The 25868-nt window shown below is 26.3% G+C and overlaps 6 protein-coding genes across 8 annotated transcripts; 4 read left to right on the plus strand and 2 right to left on the minus strand.

Moving 5' to 3' along the window:
- Nucleotides 1-1530: 1530 nt before the first annotated feature.
- On the plus strand, nucleotides 1531-4124 carry LOC113552767. Its single transcript, XM_026955684.1, has 3 exons — nucleotides 1531-1674; nucleotides 3434-3705; nucleotides 3792-4124. The coding sequence occupies exons 2-3, from the start codon at nucleotides 3452-3454 to the stop codon at nucleotides 4048-4050; spliced, it is 513 nt and encodes a 170-aa protein (XP_026811485.1). The 5' UTR covers nucleotides 1531-1674; nucleotides 3434-3451; the 3' UTR covers nucleotides 4051-4124.
- A 2691-nt stretch (nucleotides 4125-6815) lies between these two features.
- LOC113553275 lies at nucleotides 6816-10798 on the minus strand. Its single transcript, XM_026956518.1, has 3 exons — nucleotides 10558-10798; nucleotides 7382-7653; nucleotides 6816-7295 (listed from the first exon to the last, which is right to left on the minus strand). Exons 2-3 carry the CDS (start codon nucleotides 7633-7635, stop codon nucleotides 7043-7045), a joined length of 507 nt encoding a protein of 168 aa, XP_026812319.1. The 5' UTR covers nucleotides 7636-7653; nucleotides 10558-10798; the 3' UTR covers nucleotides 6816-7042.
- Nucleotides 10799-11579: 781 nt separating this feature from the next.
- LOC113553717 (geminin-like) lies at nucleotides 11580-12831 on the plus strand. The gene is made up of 5 exons (XM_026957201.1): nucleotides 11580-11773; nucleotides 11887-11987; nucleotides 12060-12193; nucleotides 12291-12463; nucleotides 12669-12831. Exons 1-5 carry the CDS (start codon nucleotides 11732-11734, stop codon nucleotides 12783-12785), a joined length of 567 nt encoding a protein of 188 aa, XP_026813002.1. The 5' UTR covers nucleotides 11580-11731; the 3' UTR covers nucleotides 12786-12831.
- A 2275-nt stretch (nucleotides 12832-15106) lies between these two features.
- On the minus strand, nucleotides 15107-15970 carry LOC113554527 (mitochondrial cardiolipin hydrolase-like). Its single transcript, XM_026958408.1, has one exon. The coding sequence runs from the start codon at nucleotides 15825-15827 to the stop codon at nucleotides 15237-15239; it is 591 nt and encodes a 196-aa protein (XP_026814209.1). The 5' UTR covers nucleotides 15828-15970; the 3' UTR covers nucleotides 15107-15236.
- A 284-nt stretch (nucleotides 15971-16254) lies between these two features.
- On the plus strand, nucleotides 16255-20136 carry LOC113554526 (spermatogenesis-associated protein 5-like protein 1). Its single transcript, XM_026958407.1, has 11 exons — nucleotides 16255-17055; nucleotides 17130-17316; nucleotides 17377-17573; nucleotides 17656-17843; nucleotides 17906-18123; nucleotides 18230-18430; nucleotides 18535-18644; nucleotides 18718-18884; nucleotides 18964-19054; nucleotides 19118-19236; nucleotides 20001-20136. Exons 1-11 carry the CDS (start codon nucleotides 16363-16365, stop codon nucleotides 20032-20034), a joined length of 2205 nt encoding a protein of 734 aa, XP_026814208.1. The 5' UTR covers nucleotides 16255-16362; the 3' UTR covers nucleotides 20035-20136.
- Nucleotides 20137-23167: 3031 nt separating this feature from the next.
- Nucleotides 23168-25313, plus strand: LOC113551815 (interferon-inducible double-stranded RNA-dependent protein kinase activator A homolog B-like). Of its 3 annotated transcripts, XM_026954318.1 has the most exons (5): nucleotides 23169-23506; nucleotides 23566-23941; nucleotides 24021-24419; nucleotides 24616-24701; nucleotides 24781-25310. In XM_026954318.1, the coding sequence occupies exons 1-5, from the start codon at nucleotides 23320-23322 to the stop codon at nucleotides 24807-24809; spliced, it is 1077 nt and encodes a 358-aa protein (XP_026810119.1). In that variant the 5' UTR covers nucleotides 23169-23319; the 3' UTR covers nucleotides 24810-25310. The 3 variants fall into 3 exon arrangements, with proteins under 3 accessions (XP_026810118.1, XP_026810119.1, XP_026810120.1); XM_026954317.1 differs by having other exon boundaries at nucleotides 23168-23506; nucleotides 24616-25313; XM_026954319.1 differs by lacking the exon at nucleotides 24616-24701 and having other exon boundaries at nucleotides 23171-23506; nucleotides 24781-25302.
- The last annotated feature ends 555 nt before the right edge of the window (nucleotides 25314-25868 follow it).

The raw sequence follows: 25868 nt of genomic DNA on the forward strand, positions 1-25868 counted from the left end.
AAAGCGTCGGGAAAAATAACGGAAAAACGGGAATTTTTACGCATAACCACTTTTCAACAAAATCGATATTTTGATTTTGCTGTAATTCAAAAACCAATCATTGTAAATACTTGAAATTTTCACCAAATGTTTATATTATTATTATAGTTATCTATTTACGATTAAATTTTTAAAATATTTTAACCTTTTTAAAGTTTTTTTTCTTAAAATGCCGATAAAAAAAATTCGGCTATCCAAAAAATCTTTAAAATTTAATACAAGGTTTATAATAAGTTGTACTTATTGTAGTGAAAAAAAATTTTTGTTTATAAGCATTTAAAGTTCAAAAATGTACGAAATATATCAAAATCGCGAATATGCAAGGAATTGTAAAGTTGAAAATTCATAACATTTTTGTGATTTATATATAAGGTTAAAAAACCCAATACAAGGTTATCCATAAGTTTTCCTTCAAGTAACTGTAGAAAAATATTCCAGCGTCAATATAGAAAAAATGTTATGAGCGTATGAAATGAAAATTTTTTTCGAAATCATGTAAAATAATGATATATTACAATTTAAATATAGGTAATAATATAATATATCCTACTAATTATCATTGACTGACAAATCATCTCCGTTCAGAATCGTTTTTCGTATACAATGATACCTGTCATTGCATTCAAATTTAACACATCCATTATAGAGACCAGTGACGTACTCTCCATCTCTACTATACAGCAGAGCGAAACCCACTTACCCACTTTTTTTTTTTATTATAATTATGATATACTATTTTTTTTTTAGTTTTGTTTAGATTGACGTGTTTATAAATAAAATAAAATTCATTGTTTGTTAAAATGTATTTAATTACAAATAAATTTTGATATTGTTGTTCAAAATTTCTAATATGTTGTAATAAACTAATAAATTACATAATTATAAATAAAAATAAGAAATTAGAAATAAATATAATAATATAATGTGTATAAACATTTTTAAATTTTTAAAATAAATATAAATTATATAAAATAATTTGTATTTTCGGACTTTTTGTTCGACTATAAAAACTGAATCCGGACTTTTTGTCCAACTTTTTTTAAAACGGACTTTTTGACCGATTACCAATCAAGATAGATGAGTACAAATATACATTATACAATGGCAATCTTCGTAGTCTCATGCATACCTTAACTCCACACGATAATAATAATGAACAGAATCGAACAATTTTATTCAGTAAATATCTTACAAAATATATGTGGCTATGTGGGTATTTATAAAAAATTGAAATGGTCAAATTTCTCGATTTAAATTTGTAAAAAAATTTTTATTTCAATTAACGAAACAACATATTTTATTCTTGTGACCTAACTTGGGTAAAACTTTATAAATCATTGGGACACAACTTGTTAACTGCGCTTTGTATTAATTCCATAGACATATTACTTTATTTATATGTCTATGATTAATTCATAGCCCGCTGCCCGCGCCGAAGTTGTTTGGTTAAGTTGCCACCCTTGCGGAATCTGGGTAACAGCCTGACTGGACGCGTAGTGTTTACTATATTTTATTTTTATTGTTTAATTCTCAACCTCAATGTTGGAAGTTGGAACCTTTCATCTGCTTTAGTGAATTTTAATTTTTACATTTTCGTCCGGTTAGAAATAACGAAATACAAAGCGTCTGTAAGCTGTAAGTATTTAAAATAAAATAATGATATATAGTCTTTTTTGGTTATTTTTTTTTATTATATATTTATCGATTAATCTTTATCTAAACGCTCATTACATGTAAAAAACACGCCTTTATGATGTATCATAATTTTTAATTTTTTTCCTGTAACAAAACTGACAAGTAAAATGTTGTATTTGTAATAATTGATTTACCTATACAGATTTCATTTATCTTTTTATAGCTAGTATATTAATTTAATAATTTTGTTTGAAGACTAAACGTCCTCAAACAAAACAATGGTGGCTGTATAATTCTATTATCTGTAGTATGCTCAACATGTAGTATTATATTGGGACACTAATGCTCATGGCTAAATATATATTTAGTCATGCTAATGCTAAATCAGTAAATGAGTTAATTGAATCTGGTTTACATTTTACTGCTACTGCCATGGCTACCATGGTATATGTGATCCTTAATAGCTGATTGTTGAATATATTTTTTATTTTAATTATTATTATTGTCTTGAAAATTTTGATTATGATAATATTCAAATAAAATTTTATGAAATAAGTCTGTTTAAAAAATGTCTGTCTAGAAAAAACTGTGCAATTCTATTTTTTTCTATTCCTATTTCACAAATGCAATTCTTAACCAACTAAACATAAGTTGTAAGTTTACTTTAAGACAAAAAAGAATTATATTATGATTTGGTATATTCATAAATTATATGTATTTATTATGTTGTTTACTAAATTATGCTTCAACTTTCAACCTAAAAATATGACCAAAGATTATTTTTATAACTAATATAATAACAATACCATTATGGCATTTTAACTCAACATTTTTTTAATAAGATTACATATTAGTATACATTTGATATTCATCGCATCATGTACTGAATATGTATAACATTCAGAAAGACTATATATTTGTCTCACTGCTAGATATTTATAAGCTACTAATTGGGCCTAGATTTACAGGAATTAAGAAAACAAACTATATACAGGATGTCCCATAAATAACACTTTTTTTTTAAATTAGCTAAAAAATATTTTATTTTTCAAAAATTTGCAAAAAAAGATATGTACAGTTTCAGTATAATATCTCGTGAACGAATGAAAAATTATATTATGCGATTGTTCTCCACTATCTTATTGACATGCAAAAGTGTGGTCGAGAAAATTAATAATAACTGCCTATCAGTACTTTTTGGTGAGTTTTATTAACGCCTTAACCTAACTGGGACTATGGAGATAAACAGTTGAATCAGTTTTTTTGAATATTTATTAGCCAACAAATCAATGACACATTAGGAGTAATGTCTCGACCACGTAAAATACAAAGTTATCACATTGTCTCCACATCACTTTCGTTCGATTGGTAAAAGGTTTTAATAACCAACAAAACACGTGTTTCAAATAACATTTAGTTTATGTTGACACTTGACAAAAACTGATTACACTATAATTATCCAAAATGATATACTTTTAAAATGAATTGATGTTTTATCTTCTTATTTCAAAATTTGTCAAAAAATTTTTACATTGTACAGATTTTGGTAATGTTTAGAGCATGAATGCATGCTAATTAATGCATTTTTTAGTGCATGAACTTATGAGCCCTGATAATCATTATTGTCATATTCAAACATAATATATCTATTATAGTGAGTAGTGGCCTATACTCAGCACCTTCCCACCTACTGTATAGTAGATGATGAGCCGTTATATTATTCTAAATATACTTATAAAGTTTTAACTTTTGTCGACAGAATTTCTACGCTATAAAGATGTCAAAAAATCCATTTGTAAACTGTGAATCGCATGAACAAAAAAAGATAAAAGGTCCGATTGTCGAACCAAAAGAGAAACTATTTTGCCCTCCTACTATAGTGAGATTGGGTAATGAACAGTTTGAATTCAATAGTATGTGGTTTTACAAAACGTGCTTAAAAAGTTTGTTGAGCGAAGATGCTGTTAACAACCATTTGACTATTTGCAATACATTGTCAAAAAGAGATGAAGCTAATCCACCTACTAAAAAGTAATAGTTCATATTATAATCTTATTTTTTTATTAATTATTGTTAAACATGATGCTAGTTTATTTAATTATTTATTTTTTGTTCAGAAATGAAGATACTCATTATATTTGTGAGACTTGTAAAAAAGTATTTGCAAGGCGTGTTACACTAAAGAAACATCTAGAAGTGCATGAAAAGTCATCAAGTAGTATAGACTCTGAAGAATCTAATGATAAAGTTGAAGCAATGGATGATGTTGATGCGAATGATGGAGTTGATCTTTTAAACACAAAAAATGAAAATGATGAGGATAACGATGATAATTACGAACTGAGGAAGAAAATCCATGAAGTGGCATTGATTTGACAACTTCATTTTATTTCTTTATATTCATATTAATTTTTTTTTTTATTAAATAAAATCAATTAAATTAGCTTTTATTATTTTTATATATACAATTTCTTACAGGTTTTAAACATCTCAATTTATTTTATAGGCTTATTGTATTTTAGTTACAATTATATATTTAACTTTTAATTATGATATAAATACAAATTAATTATACTTAATTTATGAATTTTAAACATTTTTGTTATTATATTTGTGATGGTACTAATGTCATATTATGTAATTACAATTGACAATATAAATAGGAATAATTGAGTAATTAGCTTGAATACCACAAAAGGGACTCCTTACCTAACATCCAACTATCTTAACAGCATTTAATTATTCTGTAAATATTAATTGATGAAATTGACAAACCCTGACGAAAAAAAATATTTATATCTTTTTCTACTTCCAAGATACAGTATATACGTAAAATAGTGCTAATTACAAAAATAGTTAAGTATAATCAAAATGTTGAAATATCACAAGCACTGTTCCTGTATACTATTATAATTATTCGATATTGTACAATTTGATTTTGATTCCATAAATACGCCTATATCCAAATGATTATACATGAAACTAATTGACAGTTTTTTTACTAAAGTCGGCACATAATAGCTATATAAATGAATATATTATACTTTAAAGTGATATAAACAATCTTATGAGAAATTACAATAATTTATTCATAATGGTTTTAAAGTTATCAAAAGAAAATAATGTTTCGAAGATAGTCTCATATTACGTACAAAGATACTACTTTACTGTTTTAAAAAATCGATACAAGGTTGTTTCCGAGTATTGTTCACTTCAAGTTTTGTTATTAATGATTTTGCTGTAAAAAACAAATTAACGAGAACACTTCTTTGTGTGGATGTTTTTATACCTTAAAATAGGTGATACAACATCTTTTAAGAGGACGCTATCTCATGTGTTGTCTCTTATCAAATTTAGGGGTAAGAATGTTATCTAGAAAATGACATTTGCAATCATTGATTCAATCATTTTAAAATGAGTTGTAGCTATGTATAAAATATTAAAACTTTAAAATGTTCATTACTCACAAAATGATAATATCAATAATAGCATATATCATTTTCTAAAAAATATTACCTTTACTTTTGATAAGAGACAACACATGCGAGATGGCGTCCTTTTAAAAGACGTTGTATCACCTATTTTATAATATAAAAACAACCACACAAACAGCTCTCGTTAACTTGTTATTTACAACAAAATCATTAATAACAAAACTTGAAGTGAACAATACTCGGAAACAACCTTATATCGATTTTTTAAAACAGTAAAGTAGTATCTTTGTACGTAATATGAGACTATCTTCGAAACATTATTTTCTTTTGATAACTTTAAAACCATTATGAATAAATTATTGTAATTTCTCATAAGATTGTTTATATCACTTTAAAGTATAATATATTCATTTATATAGCTATTATGTGCCGACTTTAGTAAAAAAACTGTCAATTAGTTTCATGTATAATCATTTGGATATAGGCGTATTTATGGAATCAAAATTAAATTGTACAATATTGAATAATAATGATAGTATACAGGAACAGTGCTTGTGATACTTCTACATTTTGATTATACTTAACTATTTTTGTAATTAGCACTATTTTACGTATGTACTGTATCTTGGAAGTAAAAAAAGGTATAAATATTTTTTTTCGTTAGGGTTTGTAAATTTCATCAATTAATATTTACAGAATAATTAAATGCTGTTAAGATAGTTGGGTGTTAGGTAAGAAGTCTTTTTTGTAGTATTCAAGCTAATTACTCAATTATTCCTATTTATATTGTCAATTGCAGTGGCGTAATGGAAGGGAGTGGTCATATAAGTACTATTATACAACTCTTGAAATTTTCATATTTATGGTTTATCGCTAGATAATAAACAATAAGTGAAATAAGTAATTATTTAGTTAAGAGGACCCACATGTATTGTCCAAGTCTTACATACTCACGAGATGGCAAATTTTTGTTCACCAGTTTCAATATTATACTGTTAGTTTTGATAAAAGATTAAACTGATCTATTATAAAATGTAAAGGTAAGGTTATTATCAAGGACATTTAAACATGATTATAACTAAAAAAAAGGCTGTGGGATCTTGGATAATAATTTTACCTTTTCATTAAATAATAGGTCAGTTCACTCTTATATCAAAACTAACAGTACAATATTGAAAATGGTGAATGAAAATTTGCTATGTCGTTAGAGTCTAAGATGGAGACAACACATGTGGGTACTACGTCTTCTTAATTAATTATAAAATAAAAAAATATTGAAGAATGAGAAAATTGAGATTAAATATTATCAATACTCCAACGATGAAAATAATATAATTGATTACAATTCACTTTAATAAATCAAATACAATAAAATAGAGAATAACAATGAGACTGCTACAGCCTACAATTTTAAAACTAAACGATTGATATTATTTAGTATATTATAATTATAAAAGATAATGCAATTTCAAATTTAAATAAAATTTATGTATGTGTACTATATATTAATTATAAATATGTAAAATATTAATTGTTTTTATAATTTGGAGGGTGTGGGGGGGCCAAAGCCTCCACAGGTTTTGAGCATCCTGAGTAATTTTTGCAACTTCTGATATGCTTCCAAATTACGCCACTGGTCAATTGTATATTACATACGACTTTTGTAACATCACAAATATAGTAACAAAAATGTTTAAAATTCATAAATTAAGTATAACTAGTTTGTTTTAATTTGTATTTATATCATAATTCAAAGTTAAATATATATTGTAACTAAAATACAATGAGCCTATGAAAAAACTTGAGATGTTTAAGACCTGTAAGAAATTGTATAATATATAAAAATAATAAAAGATAATTTAATTTAATTTAACTTAATTAGAAAAAAAAAAAAAAAAAAAAAAAAAAAAAATTATGAATATAATGAAATGAAATTAAGTCGTCAAATCAATGCTACTGCATGGATTTTCTTCCTCAGATTCGTCATCATCGTCGTCATCGTCTTCATTTTCTGCATTTAAAAGATCAACTTCATCAACATCATCCATTTCTTCTACTTCATCATTAGATTCTTCAGAGTCTATACTACTTGATGACTTTTCATGCACTTCTAGATGTTTCTTTAGTGTAACACGCCTTGCAAATACTTTTTTACAAGTCTCACAAATATAATGAGTATCTTCATTTCTGAACAAAAAATAAATAATTAAATAAACTAGCATCATGTTTAACAATAATTAATAAAAAAATAAGATTATAATATGAACTATTACTTTTTAGTAGGTGGATTAGCTTTATCTCTTCTTGATGATGCATTGCAATCAGTCAAATGGTTGTTTACAGCATCTTCGCTCAACAAACTCTTTAAGCACATTTTGCAAACCCATATAGTACTGTATGCAGTGGGACAATTATCGTATCTCACCATAGTACGAGGGCAAAATAGTTTCTCTTTTGGTTTGACAATCGGAGCTCTTATCTTTCTTCGTTTACGTGATTTACAATTCACAAATGGATTTTTTGACATCTTTAAAGCGTAGAAATTCTATTGACAAAAGTTAAAACTTTATAAGTATATTAAGAGTAATATAACGGCTCATCATCTACTATACAGTAGGTGCTAAGTATAGGCCACTACTCACTACAATAGATATATTATATTTGAATATGACAATAATCATTATCAGGGCTCATAAGTTCATGCACTAAAAAATGCATAAATTAGCATGTATCCATGCTCTAAACATTGCCAAAATATGCACAAAATAAAAAAATCATAAGAAAATTTTATTTCAAAAACATCAATCCATTTTAAAAATATTTTATTCTTTATGATTTTTATACACTTTAAAATAGTTAAAATAAATTAAGACTAATATTATTTTGTAAACAGAAAAATAAATAAAATAAGCAACAAAAAAGAACCAAAAGATTTGAATAAATAAATATAATTTTTTTTTTTATGTAATAATGTGCGCTAATATCCCTAAAAAATCTACTATATGACAAATATGCACTATTAAACTATATAATTATTACTATTGTTAAGAAATGGATTTATATCTCAATTAGCATGTTTTCCTATGTAGCAAAAATGGATGTGAAATTTTTAAAATAAATGACAGAAGAAAAATGCCTCTGAACCTGCTTAAGGTGGGAAGAGTCCGTAAAGGATCTCAGAGAATACAAGAATATTTCAAAAGAGGTTGTACAAGAGAACAATATAAAGTTTTGAGAGAACTAAAAAGCTTAAATTCTGTTGACGTGCTATGAAAAAGTCAAGCATCTTAAACGTATGACATCAAATTGTCTTAATACCATAAAGAAGTTCAAGATTTGGACAAAAAAGAATATCCCAGTTTTTCTTTCTACAAACAATACAAATAAGTACCTAAATAAATTTTTTTTTTAAAGTTTATCAACTTTACAAGTATATCAGTTACAAAAGATTTTAACAAAATAACTTAAGTTTTATATTACAAATCTTTGCACATTTGAATTATTATGTTTTTACACATAATTTGCATTTTCCTGCAAAAGTTTCATATTTAATTAATTTATTAGCGTGTATTTATTTTAAAATCTACTACAATAGTGCACCACTTGTATCTTACTTTTTTCTTCTAGATTATAACCAATGACGCCACGGTAACAGCTTTTGTTTTCTCTGTCTATCTCCCACATAATATAGGAACAAAGATACTCTGTATTTCCACGATTACAACTCTCTGGTTCAGTTTAGGGCAAAAGCACCTATTATATATTTTATATAAAGAAGAGTATTTCCTGTGAATTGACTGGATAGATTTTTAATGTTTACATTTTTTATAAATATAAGCATGTTTTAATTTAAAATAATTTTGATTATTTTTAACTATTATTAATTTATTCAAAATTTTAAATATTAAAAATCTATCCAGTCAATACACAGGAAATACTCTTCTTTAGAAAATATATAATAGGTACTTTTGTCCTTAACTGAACCAGAAAGTCGTAATCGTGGAAATACGGAAGATTTTTGTTCCTAATGTTCCTATATTATGAGGGAGATAGGCAAAGAAAACAAATGCTGGTGTAGCGGCCCCTTAAATTAATAACTTAAAATGTACTTTCATATTTTATTTCAAATAAAAGGTGTCCCAAAAAGAACACTTTAAAATCTACTATCTTTTTGGTTTTTTGTAGTATAATCAGTTTTTGTCAAGTGTCAACACGAACTGAATGTCAATTGAAACACGCATTGTTGGTTATTAAAACCATTTTTTCATACATTCACGGGATGTTATACTGAAACTGTACATATCCTTTTTTTTACAAATTTTTGGAAAATAAAATATTTTTTAGCTAATTTAAAAAAAGTGTTATTTATGGGACATCCTGTATATAATTTGTTTTTTTAATTCCTGTAAATCTGGGTCCAATTAGTAACTTATAAATATCTAGCAGTGAGACAAATATATAACATTAATGTCTCCCTGAATGTTATACATATTCAGTCCATGATGTGATGAATATCAAATGTGGACTAATATGTAATCTTATTAAAAAAATGTTGAGTTAAAATACCATAATGGTATTGTTATATTAGTTATAAAAATAATCTGTCATAGAGGGTGTTTAGTCATATTTTTAGGTTAAAAGTTGAAGTATAATTCAGTAAAGAAGATATTTAATACATATAAATATACCATATTATAATATAATACTTCTTCATCTTAAAATAAACTTATAACTAATGTTTAGTTGATTTAAAATTGCACACAGTTTTTTCTAGACAGACATTTTTTAAAGACTTATTTTATAAATTTTTATTTGAATATTATCATAATCAAAATTTTCAAGGCAATAATAATAATTAAAATAAAAAATATATTCAACAATCATGCGTTATGGACCCGTATAAAATTCATTGATATAAGTGCATAAATCAAACAATCAGCTATTAAGGATCACATATACCATGGTAGCCATGGCAGTAGCAGTAAAATGCAAACCGGACTCAATCAACTTATTCACTGGTTTAGCATTAGCGTGCCAATATAATACTATATATAGAGCATATTACAGATAATAGAATACAGCCACCATTGATTTGTATGAGGACGTTTAGTCTTCAAACAAAATTAAATTAGTATATTAGTTATAAAAAGATTAATGAAGTTTGTATAGGTAAATCAATTAATACATACAATATGGTAATATGAAAATTGTTGTCAAAACAAGTGTATAAATTATTACAAATACCACACCACACACTACTTACAAAAAATGTACTTCACTAAAAAATTAAAAATGATGATACGTCATAAAGGCGTGCTTTTATTATACTACTAGCATGAAATAGATTCAGGAAGCATTAAATAAGCATTCAATGTATATAATACGTACAAATAAGTATTAACCGTTATCAGAGACTACATTATATTACTATTTTATTTTAAATACTTACAGCTTACAGACGCTTCGTACTTCGTTATTTCTTAACCAGAGTACCAGACAAAAATGTAAAAATTCACTGATGCAGATCAAAGGTAAAAACTCCTAACATTGAGAATAAACAACGAAATATAACAAACAACAATAAACGCTCCGCGTCCAGTCAGTCTGTCACCCGAATTCCGCAAGGGTGGCAACTTAACCAAACAACTTTAGCGCGGCATCGGGCAACGAAACAATACAAAATGCATCGTCATTCCTCAACCGTCGCACGAGTCCGACACAAAGAAATGCTATAACGCTTATAACATTTTAATAAAGGCTATAAGTCATGGAATAACCAATACTATGGTGGCCAACGAAAATATATTATAACGTCCTAGACATGGCGGGACATTCCTGATTTTTAATATACTTGTCCCGCGTCAATTCTTTGTGAGACGCGTGTCACGATTTTTTAATTGTTGCACAGTGTCCAGCTGTACTCCTTGTTTTACAAGCGACCGGGACAAAAAAAAAGTCCCGATTTTTAGTTCTTATAATTACTTTTGAAAGAGTATAGATTATAGGAAATACAATCAAATACTTATGTTCGTCTCTCTTTAGTTAAATCTCATCGTATAGATTAATATATATTAAAATATATAATATATATATATATATATTTCTTTTTTATTTTCCTGAATCCACAAAAAAGCTGGATGTCAATACCCCGATATTTTTACAATACTACAATTAAAAAAGTTGTCCCGCGAGTTAAAAAAGAAATCATAACCCTACGTCTAGCGTTATGACTTAGGTATGGAGTATGGACAATACCTAAGTCATAATGGTTATCAAATACATCAAATAATTGCCATTTGTTCAGCTGTATTCTTCAAATCTTCAATCTTCTGTAATAAAAAAAAAAAACAAGTACAAAATAACAAAAACTGTATACCAGTGTGTCCAGCTGATTACCGACATTATTTTCTTGTTTTTAACAGCTCATACTGTTATGATTCTCCCACTTAAGATTTGTTGAATACCGTGCCGTGTAGCGAGCGCAGGCTTCAACATTATCAAACGTTTTTCGATTTCAAATATATACGTTCTACATTAAAATAGAATAAAAAAAATCTCCTGTTTAGCAGTTTTCTTTAACCGCTCACTATTCATTGTTCTGATAGTCGTGCAATAATAAAACGATGAAAACTGTTTCAGAAAATAATCGAATAATTTCGGACAAGGTAAATTTTGTTTTATAATATAATAAATCACAAAATCAAATCGACCAATCGACCAACTTAGAGGTGTTTGGTACTTAAATATTATGCTGAACTGAACAAATGGAATTTTTCAGGTGTCCAACAAAAAAGGTACCAGAAAATGCTTGAAAACATTGCAACCGTCTGGCGGTGATAAAGAAAATTTGGTTGGGACTGGCAGAATTCATCAAAACAAGTATGAATTTATATTTAGAGATATTGTTTATTTATAATGAAATATTTGTATGTATAAATATGTTACATATAGTCCTGATCCTAAAATATTGAAGCCACAACCTAAGACTGAAGTAGAAGTTAAATCTAATGAAAAAAAGTCTGTAGTTGCTAAAATAAATCCATCCCTTTACAAAAAGTTAATTATTGAAGATCTCACTAGCACTGGTATGAACTTCCTAATTGCATTTTGTACTTCACACATTTTTACAAAAAATTTATGCTGTGTACAATTAATATAATCACTATGAATTTGCCGTTTTAGCTGGTCCTAGTGAAAAATACTGGGAAGTTATTGCAGAAAGGCGCAGAAAGGCTTTGGAAGAAGCTCTTGAACAAAATCGTAAATTACATAACATGGTTATGGCATTGGAAGACGAAAATGCATCTTGTAAAAAATTACTTGAGCAAACAACTGATCTTGTTGACACATTAAAGGTATATATAAAATTATAAAATAATTTATTCACACAATTATTTTGCTAAACTGGAAACTGAAACAAACATTTTTATTTAATTTCCATCAAAGAATTAACTAGCTTTTCTATTTTTAGTTACTTTTATGAAAATCCAGTATTTATTATAAAAATATGTTACCTTTTAATTCATAAACAAAAATTTAATTATATTTAAACAATTATAGGAAGTACTTGATGAAGAAGATAAATCAATTGATGACGATGTCGACGATGACAATTTGTCAATTGACTCAAAGCAACCAAACAGCAACAATGATTTTTCCTGCAGTGAATCTGAATAAATTCTTTTTACATTTAACAAATAATTCATTTTTACATATTATTCAACTGATTTTTTTTTTGTTCCTACCAAGTAATAATTTTGAATGAAACTTAATCATATCAATATTTTTTTAAGTAGATATCCATTTTTGAATGAACAGTTTTTATGATAATATATATTAAACTGAAAATAATTATGATTTAGTTATTTTATAAATCTAAACTAAATTGGTTTACAATATATTATAAACATTTAGAAGCAATAAACTAATTTTTAAGTTAATAAAAAAATTTAGTTTGTTTTTTTTATTTTTATTTGTAGTTAAAATTCATTATTAGTTTACTGTTCAATAATTAACATTATAACATGTATTCTATTTTAGTTACTTGGTTTTTAATCGAAACATAAATTCTACTTACATATTTGGTACATTACACTATGATATAGTGGATACCTTGTCTCAAAAGAGAAAAATCACTTTTCAAGCATACTGATGGACGGCTCTGGCAGTGGCGAACCCAAATTTCCCCCCACCTAACCTTGCTAGTCCACATTTTCTGAAGACAACATACCAACATTTATGACTAATATTATATTTGATTTGAGAACTGCCCAATAATATGAGTCATTGGTGGAAGATATCTGTAAATGGATAACAATCGGTCAACCAACTGATTATTCTCTTTTGAGATAGTATATTATACTAAAATATATGGACGTGTGTTAATGCTTTTAGTAAGTCATAAAATATAAATTTTACTTTAGTCAAATGTGATTAGTGATTAGCTCTTAAAATAAGCATGTACATTGTACAATAGCCATGCGTTTAGAGCGAAGTTCTAGACTAAAGCACGCATTTACATTTTCAATAATTTAACATCAGTATAAAATTTTTACTCTGCATACCATCTCATTGGTTTTCTATTTTTGTTGACATGGCTCATAATTCTTGAATTGCTTTAATGTTATAACTAGGGCCCAGAAGTTCATGCACTAAAAACTATCAAAATATGCATTTAATTTTTTTATGTTAAAGTTATTGATAAAACTAATACTTAAAAAATAGAGGAAAATATGCATAATTTTAATGATTTAATGTTTTGTATTAAGAGGGTGTCATACCCACATGTGTTTCTCCGTCTTACAAGTACGTAACAGCAAATTTACGCTCAGCAGATCACGTCGAGCTCTGTTATTTTAAAAATTAGAGTGAATCGACCTATTATGAAACTTGATGGTAAAAAAATTATCTATGTTTGTATGTTGGTTTTTCGCAATAGTTCAATTTTTTAGCAAGTTATGCATATATAACATAGCGTAAATTAAAAATGCGAATTCACTTAAAAACTTAATCATAAAAAACCAACATACAAACACAGATAATGTTCTTACCATCAAGTTTCATAATAGGTGGATTCACTCTAATTTTTAAACTAACGAAATTAAACGTGAACTGTTGAGCATACATTTGCTATGTTACGCACTTGTAAGACGGATACAACACATGCGGATGTCGTGGCGTCTTAACTTCAATAATTAAAATTTACAATTCAGGATTTTAAATGCAAATGAACAACAATTATCAGCCAACATATTCTTGTAAAGAAAAATGCTCCATTCCACATCAACAGAAGAAATTGGCGTGTATTTGAAATGTATGGAATTTAATTTGAAGATCTTCTGAAAGGCCGTATCAGGATATAAATTAAATAATCAAAATACTTAAAATACCTTTAATTTTTATCAGGTTTTTATTTTATATTGGCAACATTTTTTAACAAATACATTTTGAAATATACTCAAAAGTTCAACATTTTTCATGAAATATTATTTTGAAAAAAACCCAAGTAAAATGAAATTTTGTTTTAAAATATGCATATATTTTTAAAAACCTCAAAATATCCAAAATTATGCACACTAAAATTTCATTTTTGAACTTCTTAGATCATGATTCAAATTTTTAGCACATCCAGTAATTTTTTGAGGCACACAATAAAAATATGCAAATGCGTGAACTTCTGAGCCCTAGCTATGACCCTTTATCTTCCCTTACATTTTATTATTAATTGTTTCTTTTAATTTAATTTTTTGTTGTTGACTATCTTGGCATATTCCTAATAAAAAACTACCAATTTTAAAAACTTAATAGTTTTGTTTTTATTTGTAGGCCATCATTAAATAATTTTAAACAGTAGTAAATATATGTATGAAATTAAATAAATAAAAGAATTCTTGTTTGGTAACCAATGAATTATTGTAATAATAGAAAAATTTGACTTTTTACCCCGGGTAAAGAGACTATTTATCATGTAGAGTTAAAAAACTTAATATTAGTTTAAATAATGGTAATTGATGAATATATTTAATACCAAAGATTAAAAATTGAAATACAACATAATTATATTAAGTATGACTATTATAACAAATTGCACATTTTATACATTACAATTTATAACAGATGGTTCTAAAACTAATCAAATTGTTTCCATAACCTTTGAAATTCTTGTCTGAAAGGATTAACCAATTCACAATTGTTTGTGATGAATACATTTTCCCAATTTGCTCGTACTGACATTTTGGTCCAATTCATAGATCCTAAGATCACTTTTTTGTTATCAATAATAACAAACTTGTGGTGCATTAAATACTCATCATATTTATTCTTTTTAACTTTTTTTAAGATACCCATACTACCCAATTGCCAAGTAGTCATTGCATTATCTTCATTTAGAATTATTTTGACATTAACTCCACGTTTATAAGCATCAATAATTGAATTTGTTAACGAGTCATGGGTTAACATGTACATACAGATGTCCAAAGTTCTTTTTGCTTTATTAAGGCATTCAATAATTATGTTTAGTTTGCACTCAAAACACTCAATGTTTTGAACTATGGGTGTTATAGCTGCTACATTGCGGTGAATATTGCAAATTGGCACGGTTCCATAGAAAAATATTACTTCCGTTTTTTCTTGATGGAAATAATTGTACAAAAAAGTTGAAAATGATACACTACAGCAGGCCAATATAACACTTCCTAAGAAACGTATTATGGTCATAATTTCATGCAAAACTTATAAATTACATTAAATTTATACTTAATGTTCATAACGAATAACTGTATCTTGTAAATAGTTTAAAATATTAAAGTTTAAAAAACATCCATTTTCACATTAAAATCAATAAGAATTATAATATAATATAAAATTAATAAATTAACTTGTAAATAACAATAATATTGATAACAGCTTATCAGCACACGTGGGTAAAATCGTAACAAAAAAAATACTCCTGTCTTCAGAATTTTCTGATACTTCATATACTTATAGTTGACTACTTCAGTACTTCAACCATTTTAGATTTATTTGTCAGTTTTTTAACTAATGGCTCTCATTTGACAGTAAAAATGTATGCTAGGTAATAATAATAGTGTACATATACCTACTTGTTTTGTTAATTTGGTTTAAATCATTTGAAAATCGGAAATGTTATTTTTATTCTTATAGTGATATAATGTTCCGGTTATTTAAAATTTAACTATAATTTTCCTCGTGACTTACATATTATTTTATACTATTTTTATTTATTATAATTATGGACACATTATTTTTGTCCACCATACCTGATTCTAAAGGTACAATTATGATTCAAAAATTGTACGCATCCGATACTATATTAGACAACAGTCAGTTCAACCAGTATGTCTTACTAAAAATATCAGACAATGCCAAAATATTGTGTAAAATAATTCCTCGAGTAATCTGTACAAACGCATTTGCCAGTTGTGATCCAAGTGTTATTAAACACGCACCTCACAAACTAATCAATCCGTTGACAGTGAAGCTAGAAATATCTATTAACAAAGAGCACATAGAACCAATTGGTGTTGCTAATTCTAAACGTTTGGTAGTTAGTGTCGTATTCAAAGATGTGAAACATCAACATATTTGGTCCAAGAATCTTTTCAAGTTAGCTGATGCTATCAATCATTTACTGCGGTTATTTGTAGTACATAACGATTGTGTAATAAATTTAAAAAGGCTTAACTTAAAACAAAACTTTAATATTGATTTTATACTTGTACACAAGACTGATTGCAAAAACAATGCTGCACGTATTAATTCAGATACTACCATAACAGTTATTAAAACAATGTCTGCCATACAATTTTATCAGGCAGAAATTGGATTAGAAGTGCCACCTTTATTTGGCATGGAATCTCAAGTGAAATGTCTGAAAAGCATCATCAAAGCTGCAAAAAATGGCTGTAGTCCTTTGTGTAATATGGCAAGTATATTATTAAAAATTTACATTAGCACATATTATTTATAAAATATAATTTATTATTTTTCATTCTTTAGATATTATTGATTGGTCCATCTGGTAGTGGAAAAACAAGGTTAGTTACTCATGTTGCTGCATCATTGAAGTGCATACTTTTTGACATAATATCTACAGATTTGGTAAAAGCTGATCCAGGTTCTACAGAGTCAGTTATTCGTGGCTTATTTAAAAGAGTACAGTTAATATTAGAGCAAGATAGCAAAAGTGAATAATATAGTTTTAATATAAATACATTTTCAAATTTATTAAATTGATATTTTACAGTTGTGTGTATAATAATGCTGGAGAAAGCTGAAAGCATGCTAAATAGTAAAAGTTCTAATGCTAAACGAATTTGTGCTCAGATACAAGATTGCTTAACTTCTGTTAAAAATAGCTGTCGAATTATAGTCATTGCAACTACCAGCATGCCTCATTTAATTGATGCATCTTTTAAACAAGGGTCAAGATTTTCATATGAGGTAATTAGCTGTGTTACAAATGCCACTGTACAAATCCTAGTTATAATTGTTTTAACTAAATTCATAACTTTTCTATTTTTAGATTTATATTGGTGTTCCATCAGAAAAAGAACGAGTAAAATTAATACAAGGCTTTTGTGGAATTTTAAATATAAATATAAAATCTAATATTGTGTCAGATTTAGCTAAATTAACACCAGGATACACTTCAGCTGATTTAGAATTAATTTTCAAAGAGATTCTTAATGAATCTAATTTAATTTCTGAATTGTATGTTAATATTTAGTTTAAATTAGTATTAAATCAAAAATGTATATATTTATGAATTCCAGAGAAATGGGTATATTGTATGGTACTATTTTACTTATTGCCAAGTACCCAGCTTCATCTTTGAGATCAGGAATTGGTCAAGTCATTACAAAGTCAGAATCTTGTTCAACTACAACTTTGGGTGGCTTAACAAATGTCAAATTAATGCTAGATGTTTGTATTAAATGGCCTCTTATTTATCCAAAGGCTTTCAAATATTTTGCAGTTCCTCCTCCTAAAGGTGAGGACTAAAGTCTATATATAAAGCACATTAGGCAAATTGTGTACTTCAATTTTTTTTTATTTCACTTATTATTTGTAATTGTTTTGCGATATTTATTATTTAGGTGTTTTACTTTATGGTCCTCCAGGATGTGGTAAAACAAGCCTTGTACGTTCAATAGCTTCATCAGCTAATTTGAATGTCCTTACAGCAATGGCTGCCGAATTATATTCTCCTTATTTAGGTGTAACAGAAGCAAATATTTCACAATTGTTTCAAAGAGCCAGAGCCAATGTTCCAGCTGTATTGTTTATAGATGAGATAGGTAATAAACAGACTATTTATTATTTAATATATATAAAGTGTTTTCCTAACCTTTTATTTTTTTAGTCTTAAAAATTAAAATCATTATTTTTATTTTTTTATCAGATTCATTAGTCAGCTGTCGTTCTGAAGGAAAAAAAGGATCATCTGGGTTTGATGACAGAGTTTTATCAACGTTTTTGGTTGAAATGGATGGTATCACAAATGACACAGAAGTATTTTACATTTGAAATAATCAACATTATCAACATATACAATTATTTAAATCATCTTATTGAATATTGTTAGCATGGACAAGGAGTTGTAATTGTGGCAGCTACTAATCGTCCAGATAATATAGATACTGCTTTATTAAGACCAGGAAGATTTGATCGTCAGATCTATGTGCCTCCTCCACAAACAATTGAAGAACGTTTTAACATACTTCATACTATTGTTAATAATCCTGAACAGAGGTATACAGTTTAACCAGTATACAATTTTTAAATTTGTATATACCTTTTGAAATAACTTAATATTAAATGTTTATTTTAGTATGCCACTTTCGGATTCATCAATTTTGAATGAAGTTGCCTTAATGACTGATAGGTTTTCAGCAGCTGATCTTGCAAGTGTTGTAAAAGAAGTAAATATTGAAATATAAATTAAAAATTAAATAAATTATTTTTTTACAATTTTTTTTCTTAAGGCTGGTCTCTCTTGTTTAACTAAAGATGGTCTTAAAACATTTACAACAGTTAAAAAAGAACATTTTGAGGATGCATTAGCTAATGTTAAACCATCATTATCTGAAGAGCAAATTTTATGGTATGTTCAGTTGTATTAAATATTTATCATTTATAATATCAATGTTTTTAATATTTTATGTGCTTAAATATTATTAGTATTTGATTTATATTGCAATATGCAAGCAAATACTATAAATATAATTATTAATATATATATATATTATTTGTGTAGTACATTATTGATATGTACGTGTAGGAGCGCTCTGCTATTTCTTTTACACACTTATGGTCATTTCATATTTACTATGCACTTAGAAAATTACTTTTACTATTGAATTCCTTAAAAATAGTTAACATAAAATTCTCTTAAGAGAACGTAACATCTGTTTGTGTTGTCTCCATCTTACATTTACGTAACATAGTAAGTTAAGTTCTAGACTAATGCATTTATATTTTCAATAATTAAACTAATGTACATCAGTATTAAATTTTTACTCTGCATACCATCTCACTGGTTTTCTATTTTTGTCGACACGACTCATTATTCTTGAATTGCTTCAATGTTATAACTAGGGCCTGGAAGTTCATGCACTAAAAACTATCAAAATATGCATTTAATTTTTTTACGTTTAAGTTTTTGGTAAAAATAATAATTAAAAAATAGGGGGAAATATTCACAATTTAATATGATATAATATTTTATATTAAGAGGGAGTCATCACATAACTTGATTTGCTAAGTGTAAATTTGCTATGTTGCGCACTTGTAGGACAAAGAGAACACAATTTAATTGTACTATTACAGATCTTTCATAATCTCTCATGTTTGTATTTTTGTTCACAGGTATAGCAACTTTTCATCTCGGCAAAAACAGTAAATATTTTGTTTTATAAAGAATTTGAACTACTTGTTATGTAAATAATTACAATACTTGAATACATATAAAATTATTTTTTTCTTTTATTTAAATATATACTCCATTAACTATTCCTCTTAATTTTTAAAAAGTATATACTATCTAACCTACTATTCTTGACCTTTTTTTACAAGTATTTTTGTATGACTACACTGAGTACATATTTCTAATCATAGTTAATGTATAAAAATCATAAATATATCATAAAAAAAAAAATAGTTTTTCCAACAGGATATAAAAACAAGTATTGTTTAATATACAGAGACTAACTATATAATGATGAATGACAACTACCAATAACCATTAGATAAATTTCATAAATAAACAAAGGAATTATAAAAATACTTTTAAATGAATTAAAAATATATTTAAACATTTTAGATATGATTAATTTATTAATTTTAGTTTTCATTGGATGCTTATTCTTGACCTTAACCAACATTTATGGAATAGTAGCATATAATAATATATTAAATTACTGTTTATTGATACTTTTTAAACATAAGTTTTATTTGTATTTAAATTTTAATGAATTTTAATCACAATAAGTTTAACAGGTTTAATCATAATTCATAACAGAAGATTAAATTCTGAAAAGATTTATATTTAAGTAAAATATAAGTGTAACTATATGTCTATATCATAAATTGTAAAGATTAATAAAAAATTTAACTTAAGAAGAACCTAAAAATATTACATTGGTCTTAGTTAATTTAGTATGTGGGTGGGTTATTTTGAAACATGCTCTTTGAGTATAGAAGACTCAAGCTGTCACTGCCGCGGTAGGTAGGGCGGAGTGGGAACCAAATCCAGGCTGGGAAATTGAAATTTATCCAGGCCACCCACCAAAAATTTTTTTCTCACTACGCTCGAATTTGGTTTTTCTATTTACTTATTTTCAAAACTATTATATAAATAAATTTTATTTGATAACTACTTATTTCAGTAGCAGAGGCGGATTTATCTTTTTTTACAGCTATAGGCACCAACAATTTGCTGCCCCTATAATAGATGAATAAGTTACAATACTCCCTCCAAAATACCTACTCTAAATATTAAATATATAGACAATAGTAGTGGATATCCATTTGAATGTGTAGACTATGCTTTTGTATTGATTATTTTATTTAGCCTACTTTGAAAAAATGTCAATGAATTTTCACTAAATTTTAAGAAAAACCAACAATGATAATTTTTATTAATTATAAACATTAATAATAAAACAAAACTATAACCATTGTTATTTGTTTGTTAGAAACATTAAGTAAAACATTACAATTTACAATATTTTTTATAATAAAAAACTTTATTTTTATAATACAAATTATAAGGCATACAATATACAAAACAGATGTTTAACTTTAACATCTCAAGAAATCTATACTACATCTAAACTTAACTTTAAAATCTGAAGTCTTGCTTTTTTATTTGCAAATGATTTTATAATATCTATTATCTGCATATGATAATGAAACAAGAAGACTTAACTTAATTGTTAGAATTGCCATGCTGTTTCTTACCAACGTGTTAAATATATAGTATTATCAAAAACTGTTTTCTATATTAAAGTATATTTATAATGACTAAAAATTAAAATGAATCAAAATGGATATACTGTATACCATATACGATATACAAAAATTAATATATAAAAAAATACGCACATTATTAATTATTTTTGGTAAATATTAAATAACTAATTTTCCAATTTTTTTTTATACCTTTAATGTTTTTTAATAAAACACTACAAAATTTGTCGCCTTGCCACATTTTGCGCCTCGCCACATTTTGCCATCCTAGGCAGCTGCTTTTAGTTCCTAATAAGAAATCCGCCTCTGTTCAGTAGGTAATATAAAAGTATTTAAATCACAATTTTGTTATTTCTTTTAACTTCTGTCTACTAACGAATTAGAATATATTATATTATTATCTATTATATTTAAATTGTAATATATCGTTACTTTATGTGACTTCATAAAAAATTGAATTTGATACACTCATAAAATTTTTTTATACAGTTATTTGAAGAAAAAGTTATGGAGAATCTTGTGTTGAGTTTTTTTAACCTTATGTATAAATCACCAAATGAATGAATTTTGAACTTTAAAATTCCTTTCAAATTTTCGCGATTTTAACATATTTTGTAAACATTCAAACTTAAAATGCATATAAACAAAAATTGTGATTAACGATTTTTGATTTTTTTTTTTCACTACAATTTAGAACAACTTGTATTAAATTTTAAAGATTTTTTTTTAAATTTTTTTTTTAGAGATTACCTGGGTGTTTTATCATAAAAATAACCAGCCTATGTCAATATATTATCACTTTATTTTATGTCTATATTTATGTACCTAATATTTTATAATTTTATATTCTAAGCTTTCTCATACGAGTATACGATTGTATGAGGCTTTTACAATGTACTATTATTGCATTAATAATATTTGTAATACAATAATTTAATAGATACAAATTTTTGCCGCATTTAGCATTTACTAATATTTTATAAATTAAATTAAATTAAAAAATCTAACAAAATGGCCAGACCACCAAATCATAATATGGTCCAGGCCACCAGGAAAATTCCCATTTCTAGACCGGCCACACCACCCCTGGGCATATTCTACTATCGTCTATTATTTTTCTCTTAGAAGTTTGTGTAAAGTAAAGAATATAGCTATTGTCTATTAGCCGATACTCTAAAAAGTCCACTATAAAAAAATACAGTTCACAATGCAACCATTGATAGAGTTTAATGAGTACAATAATTTTATTCAACGAATAGATAACCGTGATAATAAATAATTTATGGTGATAGTACAATACAAAAATAAATGCATGTTTATTGTTTAATGTTTATTCACTATTCAGTACTATTTTAATCTTTTTAGTTTATAATGTTTTAATTAATTAATTATTTTATTTTTTTTGTTATTTTATTCTAAAAAATATAAATAAATATATTAGATAGTATATAATTTTATTAATTTTATCTACCTTATTAAAGAGAGTAAAACAAATATTAATTTTTCATACTCGGCTGTAGATGTGCTACTTATTTTTATTAATATTACTTTTATTTATTTGATCAACATTAAGTTAAATAAATTGTGCTTTAAAAGCTCTTATAATTAAATAAAAAATAAAATAAAATTCATTTGGGGTACCATTTTATAAACATTGTAAACCTATCTAATACGTTATTACAGTAAAAGTACTTATAAATATATTAGTAGTACTTAAATGGACTGTTCTATAAATAATGTGAAGTTTGATACTGATAAAACATCAGTTACTTTATTACAAGACATATTAAATAAACAAGGAGTACGTACCGTTCAGTATGAATTACTACAAATTGAAGGAGCTGTTAGTGCACCATCATTTCAGTATCGCGTTACTGATGGACGATTTGTGGCTTATGGTCAAGGTTAATATAATAATAAAGAGATTTTCATATATTTTTCATATGTCTATGTATTATTTTAGGAAAATCAAAAAAAGAAGCTAAGCAACATGCAGCTAAGGCATTACTACGGATTATTCATAAAGAATTTCCTGAATTGTGTTCTGATCCTTTATTTGAATCACAAATTGATTTTACCTCAGACTTGAATGATACATTTGAAACAATGAATTTTGGAGACAACGATGAACGTAATCCAATTGGTATGCTTCAGGAACTTTGCACATCCCTCCATCTTCCTCCTCCAGTTTACATAACAGAATGTGAAGATGGTCTTCCTCATCAGCGTTTATTTACTGTTTCATGCAATGTCTCTGAGTACAAGGAGACCGGTATAGGCAAATCCAAAAAAATTGCGAAAAGACTTGCTGCCAATAATCTCTATTTAATGTTAAAAAGGTAGTTAAATTATATAATACACATTATTGAGTTAAATTTCATATAAGTTTTTAATTTATATTTAATTTGTTGTTATTAGCATTCAGGCAGATCTCAGTGTAAACTCTAAAGCAGCTGAAAATGTAGATGACTTTGTTCGTCAACAGTCAAGCAATTTAAGTGGTTTGAAAAATTCAAAATCTACTTCTCAATTTTATAGGTTACCTGAAATTCATAGACATTTACCATTAACTGAAGGTCCCTGCTATAATAATCTAAAAAAAATGGATGATGAACAAATGTATTCTTGTGACAGTAAATTGGTTTTAGACAGTTTTACTGCTGAACAAGGACTTAACGTATCATTTATTGATTTTGAAGAACTCTCTAGTACTGGCAAATACCAAACTTCTCTTCAAGTATCTACTCCCATTACTGTGGCTTTTCATGGTGAATCCACTATCGGCTTTGAAGAAGCTCAACAGGATGCTGCTTATAGGTCATTGGTATTTTTTAAATGTATATTGAATAATAGTGCATTAAATTTGGTGCAAGTTACATAATTGGATTTATAAAAAATTATTTATTTTGTAAAAGAATCAATTTAGCATAATAAATTTATATATAATATATATATAAATTATGTATGATGTGTTGTTGCACTATTTTTTCTATCTAATTATTGTATTTTATAGATCAGTAACAAAGTTTAGGACTTGGTTACCTGGGAAAAATTATTTTTTGGTACTTGTCTCATATGCTGTCTATTACACATTCCTATGTATTATGCTCTCTATAAATAAAATGATATATACAATAATTACCATTATAATTAATAATATTGTTATCTACAATTACAGTGGTCAACTACAGTGGAAACTATGACTAATTCAACAGTTTGTGTTGTTATAAACAGTAGTCAACAGTCATACAATTTAATAAATTTGGATACACGTACAATTTAAGTAATATGATATGAAATCATACCAGAAAACAAAATACTTGAAAATTTTCTTCAAGAAATTAAAAAATCATACATAATATAGTAGATTGTATAACCATTGAAAATGTTGAAAAACAGCTCAGGTAATTTATTTTTGTATTTTTAGATAGCATAGTACACTATATACAATGAATAATAGATATAATTTCCTTGAAGATAGCATTAATGAGACGAGTGACTTTTTTAGTATCCCAAACACACATACGACATACATTTAACTAAAAATGTAATCTAAAGTATTTTTAATAATTAAAATAAATGATTTTATTTAATACTTAACATGCAAAATAAATTTTACTCTGTGTGGTTTCAGTATTGTGTAAAATATATCTCCATCAATTTTCAAAATCATGCCAGTGTCAAAAATGCATGTCTTATTATACTTTTATACTATTATGTTATGATTTCTAAGTACAAAAAACTACAAATTTGTTTATATTTAATTATAGGTGAAAAGTAATGAGAATTTCGTATTTAATTAGCTTGGAGAATAATAATTTTTCAATCTTATGTATGTTTGTATTTGTCTTGAATAAGCAACTTATTAACAAAATGTCAATATAATATAATTATAATTTACCATATTCAAGTAGTATATTATATTATATATTGAATATTGTTAAGTATAGATTATTTCAATTTCATCATATAACAAATAAAAAAAATCATCAGTGTCTGAAAATATACTATTATGACATAATTAAATAATACTATTTGAAATTGACAAGTATTATCTAATCTATGTATTGCTAATAGGAAAAATAACTGATTAGTATATTGAGTAAGTGTTTGTGTACTCGAGTAAAATGGTTCAAATAAAAAACATGTCCTATTATTTATTGTTCACTTGACTAAATTTTATCGAAATGTACTGTATACAATTCAATTGAACATCAGTCTGATCTTTAAATATTTAATCAAATATGCATATACATCATAGAAATC

The sequence above is a fragment of the Rhopalosiphum maidis genome, chromosome 2 (genome assembly GCF_003676215.2).
Source record: "Rhopalosiphum maidis isolate BTI-1 chromosome 2, ASM367621v3, whole genome shotgun sequence".
In the NCBI taxonomy this organism is placed as follows: domain Eukaryota; kingdom Metazoa; phylum Arthropoda; class Insecta; order Hemiptera; family Aphididae; genus Rhopalosiphum; species Rhopalosiphum maidis.